This window comes from Crocodylus siamensis, chromosome 7 (genome assembly GCF_052110815.1).
Source record: "Crocodylus siamensis isolate JL-2025a chromosome 7, ASM5211081v1, whole genome shotgun sequence".
Classification (NCBI taxonomy): domain Eukaryota; kingdom Metazoa; phylum Chordata; order Crocodylia; family Crocodylidae; genus Crocodylus; species Crocodylus siamensis.
Genome location: NC_143401.1, coordinates 98,010,210 through 98,019,069, shown reverse-complemented (window position 1 = coordinate 98,019,069; position 8,860 = coordinate 98,010,210). Strand labels below are relative to the sequence as shown.

General features: G+C 72.7%; 1 protein-coding gene across 2 annotated transcripts; it reads left to right on the top strand.

Moving 5' to 3' along the window:
- The first annotated feature begins 1,362 nt into the window (after positions 1 to 1,362).
- Positions 1,363 to 8,726, top strand: LOXL4 (lysyl oxidase like 4). Of its 2 annotated transcripts, none has more exons than XM_090058804.1 (15): positions 1,363 to 1,517; positions 1,896 to 2,204; positions 2,358 to 2,530; positions 2,661 to 2,863; positions 3,419 to 3,457; positions 3,556 to 3,784; positions 4,115 to 4,298; positions 4,378 to 4,532; positions 4,612 to 4,779; positions 4,861 to 5,020; positions 5,113 to 5,356; positions 5,522 to 5,637; positions 6,718 to 6,854; positions 7,923 to 8,034; positions 8,274 to 8,726. In XM_090058804.1, the coding sequence occupies exons 2-15, from the start codon at positions 1,919 to 1,921 to the stop codon at positions 8,342 to 8,344; spliced, it is 2,277 nt and encodes a 758-aa protein (XP_089914930.1). In that variant the 5' UTR covers positions 1,363 to 1,517; positions 1,896 to 1,918; the 3' UTR covers positions 8,345 to 8,726. The 2 variants fall into 2 exon arrangements, with proteins under 2 accessions (XP_089914930.1, XP_089914929.1); XM_090058803.1 differs by having other exon boundaries at positions 1,364 to 1,517; positions 4,858 to 5,020.
- Positions 8,727 to 8,860: the final 134 nt, after the last annotated feature.

Here is an 8,860-nt window from a genome sequence, read left to right as displayed (position 1 = left end):
CGGGGTCCGGAGGCCCCCATGCTGGCGCAGCCCCCGGCAAACAGCAGGCCCGGACCCGTGCCGCCCGCCGTGGCAAGGCCAGAGCTTCCTCCCGCGCCCACTTCCTCCCGGGACAACGCTCCCAATTCAGGGCCGAGCCCCAGCCCTTCCGCGCTGCGTGGCCGCCCCCGAGCCGCCGGGATCAATATTGACCGGCTAAGAATAGCCCCGCGGCGCCGGGAATAGCCCGGCGACACCGAGAATAGCCCTGCGGCTGCCAGCCTCCGCGGCCCCCCGCCCCCAGCACCAGCTGCAGGTGCCGGTTCCCACGGCGCTGGCCCCGCGCCCGCCTCGGTTCCGCAGCGCGCCCCGCCCCGCTGCCCCGGCCAGGCTGGCCCGGCCTGGGCACGTCTCGCGCTGCGAGCGGGCGCCGGCGGCCGGCTGTGCGGGCTGGGGGGCGCCGGACGGCTTTGGGTGGGGGTCGGGGCCCGGGCCATGGGGTGCTCTGGGTGCTGCGGGCACGGCGGTCCGGGCCCCGCCAGGGCTGGCAAGGCAGGGGCTGGGGTCCCCGGGGGCTGCACAGGTGCCGGCGGCCGGGCCCCGCGCTGCGGGCTCTGGGCGGCGGGAGGCGCAGGGCCGCGCGGGAGCCGGGCGGAGCGCGGGGCTACTCCGGGCCCGGTTGTTCCTGGCTCGTCCCGGCAGGGACCTGCTGCTCGGCCCCGAGCAAACAGCCGCGGGGCCCCGGCCCGTTCCCGGCCTGCGCCCGGGCCAGCGGCAGCCCTTCCTGCGCGCCCCTTCGCGGCGGGCGGGGGGCGCCGCGGGGGGGGGCGGCTCGGCCACCTGCCGTCGGACTGGCTGCAGCACTGGTGCCCATCGCCGGGCAGGGGCGGCCGGGGGCAGCTGCCGAGGGGACCCAGGGGCAGCAAGTTGGAAGTGGGGGGCGCCCAGGGCCTGGGGTAGGGGGTCGGGAGTGAGGGCTGGGTAATAGGGGGCATAGGGACAGTGCAGGCGTGGGGGGCACACAAGTATACCTGCAGTACGTGCCTTGCCCCCCCCCGAACTCAGCAAGCGACACCCCCTTTCTGCTTTTCTTTAGCCCCAATCTAGGCTGTTGTGGGGGAGGGTTGCATCAGCTAATAACTCCCTGTCCTGCCCTGGCGCTGGGGGCCCTTGTCTGCACCCCCACCCCCTCGCCCTGGGGCTCCAGGCTCCACCAGAATGCCCCCCTCCCCGGGCTGGCGGGGGGGGGCACAGCCCTGGCAGGCCGGGGTGCTCCGGCCAGGGAGGAGGCTTGGCCCAGGCCGGGGGGGTTGGCTTAGCCCAGCTGGGAGCTTGCAAGGGGCTGGCCCTGAGGGGGGGCGGGCTCTGGCCGTGCAGGGCGCCCCCCGCACCCACCCCGCAGGGCCGGAGCCCAGCATAAAAGGGGGCGGCCGCCGCGGGAGCCAGAGGCAGCGCCGGGATCCCTGCGAGGAGGACGAGGCGCGTCAGCCCAGCATCGTCTGCAGCCGCCGCCGCCCCGGGACCTGCCACCCCGCCGCGTGAGTGCTGGGCACCAGGGGCCCCAGGCGGGCAGGGCAATGGGTGCGAGGGGTGCAGGCCACGACGGGGCCAGCCTTAGCCAGGCGCTGCTGGCCCCGGGGACAGTGGCACCGGGGTGAGCCGTGGCCATGAGCTCCTTGCCCTCGGAGCTGTGCCCCCTGGCCCGTGCCAGGCGCTGCCCACCAGGCCAGCCGGAGCTCGCGGGTGCCCCCGGGCCACCTCCGGGCCCCTCCTCGCCAGCCGGCAGCGCAGCCCGCCGCACGCGCCCCGCCGCCCACCCCCACGCTAGGCTGGGGACAAGAGCTTCTGGGGCTCCGGATGCCACCCTCGGGCCCCGGCCCCTCGCCGGGGGCTGAGCTGCCTCCCCGCCGCCACAGGCCCCCGGCCTCCGGCTCCCGCGATGCCCGCGGCCGCCGTGCTGCCCGCCTCGCTCCAGCTCCCGCTGCTGCTGCTGCTGCTGCTCGGGCCGGCGCCCACCCGGCCGCAGCCCCCCGAGATCCAGCTGCGGCTGGCGGGGGCGGGCGCCGGGGCGCGCGAGGGGCGGCTGGAGCTGCGCTACCAGGGCACGTGGGGCACTGTCTGCGACGACGACTTCGACATCCACGCGGCCGCCGTGGCCTGCCGCCAGCTGGGCTTCGAGGGCGCCGAGACCTGGGCCCACAGCGCCGCGTACGGCCGCGGAGAAGGTGCGCGGGCTGCGGGCCGGGGCAGCCGGGGGCGCGGGGGCACAGGGCTGGGTGTAATGCAGGCTGCGGGTGGGGGGCTCCCAGCGGGCCGCGGGGCAGGAGCTGGGGGTCGCGAGTCACAGCCCAGGCCCGGGCTGACCCCGCCGCCCCCAGGCCCTGTCTGGCTGGACAACGTGCGCTGCTCGGGCACCGAGAGCTCGCTGGCGCAGTGCGGCTCCGACGGCTGGGGCGTCAGCGACTGCCACCACGGCGAGGACGTCGGTGTCGTGTGCTCGGGCCCGCTCCGACCCCGCGGACCCAGCCCGGCCCCCGGCGCCCGCCTGCCGGTGAGCCTGGGACGGGCCGAGGGCAGGCGCTGGGCTGGGGGCCCAGGGCCTGCGGGAAAGTTCCCGGGGGTGGAGGTGAGGCCCCGAGCCCTGCCCCCGGGTCCTGTCTCACGCGCTGGGCCCCATGCAGGGCTCCAGGCTGGAAGTGCGGATCAAGCCCGTCCTGGCCTGGGCCAAGCTGAGCGTCCCGGTGACCGAGGGCGTCGTGGAGGTGAAGTACGAGGGGCGCTGGCGGCAGGTGTGTGACGCCGGCTGGACCCGGAACAACAGCCGGGTGGTGTGCGGCACGCTGGGCTTCCCCCACGAGAGCCACCTCGACACCAGCTTCTACCGGTGGGCGCGCACATGGGGCATGCAAGGTGGCAGGTGTGGGGCATAGGTGGGTGGGGGTGCATGCAGGGCAGCACTACAGTGCAGAGCTCATGCGTGGGCCAGGGCAGGGCACTGCTCACCCAGGGACTGAGGCAGCGGGGCAGGCCTGGGCCGTGCAGCCAGTGCCAGGATCCGGCCCATGCGGGCGGGCACCAGGTGGGATGGGGGCTCTGCTCCCAGTCTCCCCGGCCTCCTCTGCAGCAGCAGCAGCAGGCCCCGGTGCGCAGCAACCCGGGGAGAAGTGCGGGGTCCCCCCTCCCCGCAGGCCCGGCTATAAATACAGCCGTAATGAGCACATGCGGTGCCAGGAGCCGCCCAAGCCCGCCCAGCGGTGCTGCGGGGCGCAGGGACCGCGGTAATTGCAGGGAGCCGGCGCCTGCCAGGCTCCCGTGGGGGGAGCATGTGCCCCGGCCCCCGGGGATGCTGGGCTGCGGCGAAGGGCAGGGACCAGACTGGACCCGGCGACAGGTGGGCACCGGGCGAGACCCGCTGACCGCCGCCTCTCCAACCCCGCAGGAAACTGTGGAACCAGAAGCTGAAGGACCCGCTCTCGAGGTACCGACCCGCGCCGCTCCTGGCACAAGGGCACGGCTGGCACGGGGGTGCCACACCGGGGACCTGCCCGCAGTGACCCCCTTGCCCCCGCCCTGCAGCCTGAAGACCCTCAGCCAGAAGAACACGTTCTGGATCCACCGCTTCGGCTGCCTGGGCACCGAGCCCCACCTGTCCCAGTGCCCGCTGCAGCTGGCCCCCCCGGGCCGGCCCCGGCCCGCCTGCCCCCGAGGCATGCATGCCGTCGTCCGCTGCGTGCCTGGCCCCAACTTCCAGAAGGCCAAGGCAACAGCCAAGGGCAAGCCCCCCCGCAAGGCGGCCAAGGTGAAGGTGAGGCCTGGCAGCGCGGGGGGGGGGGGGCGTGTGTTGCCCCCCCCCCCCGAACAAACAGGCCCCGGGCTGGGAAATGCCCCGTGGGGCACCAGCTGAGCCTGGGTGCGACCTGCACCGTGCGCGAGCAGCGCCGCTGAGCAGGACGGACCCCAGTTCAAAGCTGCCCGCCAGCGCGTGCACACGTGTGTGCGCGTGTGTGCACTCTCGTGCAGCCGTGGTGTCTGCATGTAGGCAGGCGCTCACATGGCCCAGCTTGCACCGGCGCGACCTGGGCAGGCTGCTGCACGCGTGTCCGTGTGCAGCCCCCCACGGCTCCGCTCTCCGCAGGGCCCGGCCGTGCGCCTCCGGGCGGGCGCGCAGGTGGGCGAGGGCCGCGTGGAGGTGCTGCTCCACGGCCAGTGGGGCACCGTGTGCGGCCAGAGCTGGGACCTGCAGGCGGCCAGCGTGGTGTGCCGGCAGCTGGGCTACGGCACGGCCCGGGAGGCGCTCGGCGGCGCCGAGATGGGGCAAAGTGAGTGCGGGGCGCTGGCGCGGGGGAAGGCGGAGCCCGGGGCAGGCGAGGCCCGGGGCTGACGGCCGCTGCGTGCCAGGCCTGGGCCCCGTGCACGTGGCGGAGGTGCGCTGCTCCGGCGCGGAGCGGGCGCTGGGCGAGTGCAGCCTGCGGGAGGCGGCGCCGAGCGGCTGCGGGCACGAGGCCGACGCCGCCGTGCGCTGCCACGTGCCCCGCACGGGCTACGAGAGCCAGGTGAGCCGGGCAGGGGCTGGCGGGGCCGGGGCCGGGCCGGGGCCGGGCCGGGCCGGGGCGCTCACGCCGTGTGCCACAGGTGCGGCTGGCGGGGGGCCGCAGCCCGGAGGAGGGCGTGGTGGAGGTGCTGGTGCCCGCGGCGGGCGCCCGCAAGTGGGGCGCCGTGTGCGGGGCCCACTGGGGCCTGAGCGAGGCCACGGTCGTCTGCCGGCAGCTGGGGCTGGGCTTCGCCAGCCAGGCGCACCAGGTGAGAGCCGCGAGGGGCCGGGGGGCCGGGGCGCGGGGCGCCGAGGCAGCCCCACGAGCCCGGCCGCGCTCTCCCCAGGAGACGTGGTACTGGGCCGGCAGCCGCGACGCGGGCGAGGTGGTGCTGAGCGGCGTGCGCTGCGCGGGCAGCGAGCTGTCGCTGCAGCAGTGCCCGCGCCACGGCCCCGTGCACTGCCCCGCGGGCGGGGGCCGCTTCTCCGCCGGCGTCAGCTGCACCCGCAGTGAGTCGGGGCGGGGCGGGGCGGGGCGGGGCGGGGGGGGGGTGGTCGCGGGGCAGGGGCAGCATCCCCCGGCTGACCCCCGCCCCCCGCAGCGGCCCCGGACCTGGTGATGAACGCGCAGCTGGTGCAGGAGACGGCCTACCTGGAGGACCGGCCGCTGAGCCTGCTGTCCTGCGCGCACGAGGAGCGCTGCCTCGCCGGCTCCGCCGACCGCGTGGCCTGGCCGCACGGGCACCGCCGCCTGCTGCGCTTCTCCGCGCAGATCCACAACCTGGGCCGCGCCGACTTCCGCCCCCGCGCCGGCCGCCACGCCTGGCTCTGGCACCAGTGCCACCAGTGAGCCCCGGGCAGCCCAGGCCGCGGGGCCGCGTAATGAGCGGCGTCCCCGCCGGGGCTGTCATTGCGGCTCCGCGGGCGGCAGGGCTGTAATTTGGTGCCCAGCTGCTCCCCGCCGGCCCCGGCCCCGGCCCGGCCCGGCCCCTGACTGCTCCTCCCCCGCAGGCACTACCACAGCATCGAGGTCTTCACCCACTACGACCTGCTCACGCTCAACGGCACCAAGGTGGCGGAGGGGCACAAGGCCAGCTTCTGCCTGGAGGACAGCAACTGCCACGGGGGTACGTGCCCTGCTGCCCCCACCCCAGCCTGCTCCTGCCCCACGGCCCAGTCTGGCCCGAGCGGGGGCGGTGGGGCAGGCAGGGCTCAAGGGCCCACGTCCTGTCCCCCCACCACTCTCCACCCCGCACGGTCCCGGCCGCGGGTCTCGCCCCGTGCTCAGGCTCGTCCCCTGGGCTTTCCTGCCGGCCCCGCGCCTCCGGGACTCTGTGAATGGGGGAGAAGAGCTGGCCACCAGTCCAGACCAGCCTGCCCGCAGGGATAAAATCCCGTCCTGCCCCCAGGGCAGCGTCAGTCTGGCCCGGAGCAGAGGGCCAGGACCTCTGGGCATCTTAGTCCCAGCTGATGGCCGTGCCGTGGGTGCCTTAGAGACTAATGGGGTTGACTGGGATGTACCCAGTTGTGGTTTTCCTGCTCTGAGGACTAGTGTGGGGGGTGGCGGGAGGGCTGTGATGCTACACTTCAGAGGGCAGAGCTTTCCCAGTCCGCACGTTCACATTCACGGTGGGGTTTAGGTGTTTTGGGAGTCGTGGGGCTCTGCCTGAGCCGGGTCCTCCCCAGCACCCACCTGCCCTGGGCTGCGTCTCCTCGTGATCTAGGGCTGGGGGAGCACCCTACCCGCACGGTTCAGACATGACTCCCAGCCCGTCCCTGCCCAACGCCGGTCCCCCCCTCCCTTTCCTGAGCCCCTGCGGTGCCGGAGCACCCTCCCCTTCCCCGGGGCCTGCACCCCCCGCGGCCCCGCTCTCGCAGCAAGGAAGCCTTCCCTGAGCTCATCTGTTCAGGTCGAAGTCACCACTGTGCAGCGAGGGAGACCACCAGAGCCTTGCAGGCGACCCCGGGTCCTCTCTTTTCTGCCTGGTCCTCTCACCCTCCCCTCCAGGGCTTGTCCCTTGCGTGAGCCCTGGAGGGGCTGGTGGGGGCTGCCTGGCTCTCCGGCCCCTCTTCTCCCAGCCCTTAAATGCAGGAGGCTGCAAGTGGGAAAGGACCAGGGAAAACGCTGCTCAGCCCCAGGCCACCTGGGCAGGGCAGGCCTGGGTCTGACCCAGTCCGGGGCAGCTGATGTCCCTGTGCCATTGCAGGGCGGCAGCGGAGCTTTGCCTGCGCCAACTTCGGGGAGCAGGGCGTGAGCATGGGCTGCTGGGACACCTACCGGCACGACATCGACTGCCAGTGGGTCGACATCACTGACGTGCGGCCAGGCAGCTACATCTTCCAGGTAGGCAGCCCAGCCCCAGCAGCCGGCACGGCACGGCACGGCACGGCACGGCCCAGCACCTCCGGGGGCCTGGGCAGGGGCTATCGATGCAGCCGTAGGGCCAGGCTGCCCCCTCTGCTCTCCACATCCTGCCTACACCCTCCCTGCCCTGCTGTCCCCTGCCGGACACTGTCAGGACCCCGCTGCCCAGCTTGGCTCTGCCCGGCACCCCCCAGGCCTGGGAGAGCCATGCCAGGATGTGGCTTGAGTTTGTTTCCACTGCAGCTGGGCACAGGGTGCAGCCAGGGTGAGCAGGGCCAGGGGAGGCCCAGCACTAGGGCTGGACTAGCACGGGATCAGGGGTCAGCCTGTCAATCCACCTGCCAATAAGCAGCTGGACCAGGGTCATCCAGTTGACACAGTACATCTGGACTTCCAAAAAACCTTTGCCAAGGTCCCCCATTAGAGGCTCTTAACTAAATTAGGCAGTCACGGGATTACAGGAACCATCCCCTCATGGATTAGGAATTAGTTTAAAGACAGATGCAAAGAGCGACTCGAAATGGTCAGTGTTCAGGATGGTAAGAAGTGGGCAGTAGGGTCCCGTGCTGGGACCAGCACTGTTTAGCACGTCCATAAACGATCTGGACAGGGGTGCGCGGACAACAAAACTATTCAAAGTAGTAAAGACCAAGGTGGGCTGTGGGGCGCTACAGAAGGATCTGACACAATTGAGCAAATGGGCAATGCAACGGCAGATGAAATTCAGTATAGATAAGTGTGAAGTGATGCACATGAGCAAAAGCAGCAACCCAAACTCGCCTTCCCCTCTGATGGGCTCTGCAGGGAAGAGCTGGGCGGCCTCGCGCGCAGGCAGCTACCACCAGCTCGGTGCTCAGTAGCCGTCAGAGCAGCACACGCAGTGTTGGGGGTGGTCAGAAAGGAACCGCACACAGCGTGGAAAGTATCGTGGTGCCCCTTTATCAGCCCATGGGTCATGCACGCCTTGAACGCTGCACCATCGCTCTCTGCCAGCCTCCGCGCTCTGCCCCTGCCCCCCGCTCACCCCCTCTCCTCCCTCCCGGCCAGGTGGTCGTGAACCCCCTGCACGAGGTGGCCGAGTCGGACTTCTCCAACAACGTCCTGCGGTGCCAGTGCAAGTACGACGGGCAGCACATCTGGATGCACGCCTGCCACACGGGTACGGCGGGCGCAGAGGGCAGGGGGCTGGGCCGGGGCCGGTGCAGAGCAGGCCACGAGGGGCACCGTGGGCCGCAAAGTGGGGCTGGGGACAGTCGCTCAGAGCACAAGCGGGAGAGCGCCCCGTGGGCCAGGAAGGCCCTGAGCTGGGCTGGGGACACGGGGCACAGGTGGGGGTCTCGTCTCCCTGTGCTGCCCGATGCCACCTCCCTGCACTCCCGCCAGTCCCTCCTCCTCCAGGTGATGCCCACGGGGCCGACGTGCTCAGCGCCATGGAGCAGCAGCAGCGCCTGGCCACTAACCTGGTGTGAAGCCCCCGCTGCAGCGCAGAGCCGCGGCCGGCGCCGCCTGCACGCGCAGCAGAGCTGCAGGCGGCCGGGCCCTGCGCAAGGGCAGCCCGGCAGGCCCCAGGCACCCTCCGGCTGGCAGCCCCCGAGCCCTCGGGCCTAAGCAGCGCGTGGCACCCAGCACTGGCCCCAGCCCCAGACAACAGCCGGGGGCCAGGCCCTGCTCCCCGCCCCGGCCAGCAGGACGCAGGGGGCCGGGCGCCATGCAGGGAGGGCACCCCCCCAGCCTGGGACAACTACCTCAGCCCCCCACCCCAGCCCACAGGGCCTGCGCCCCCCGTCTCAGGGCTGGCCTCAGGCCGTGGCCACTCGTGGCAGAACCATCGTGGTGTTAATAAAGGTGTGTGCAAGGGGTCGCACGGCATGGACTTGGCTCTGCATGCGTGGGCAGGGGTGGGCCAAGCAATGGGCACCGGGAAGTACTGGGGTGAGATGTGGGGGGGCGGCAGAGGGGTCTCTACCCCACTTGTGCACTTTGCT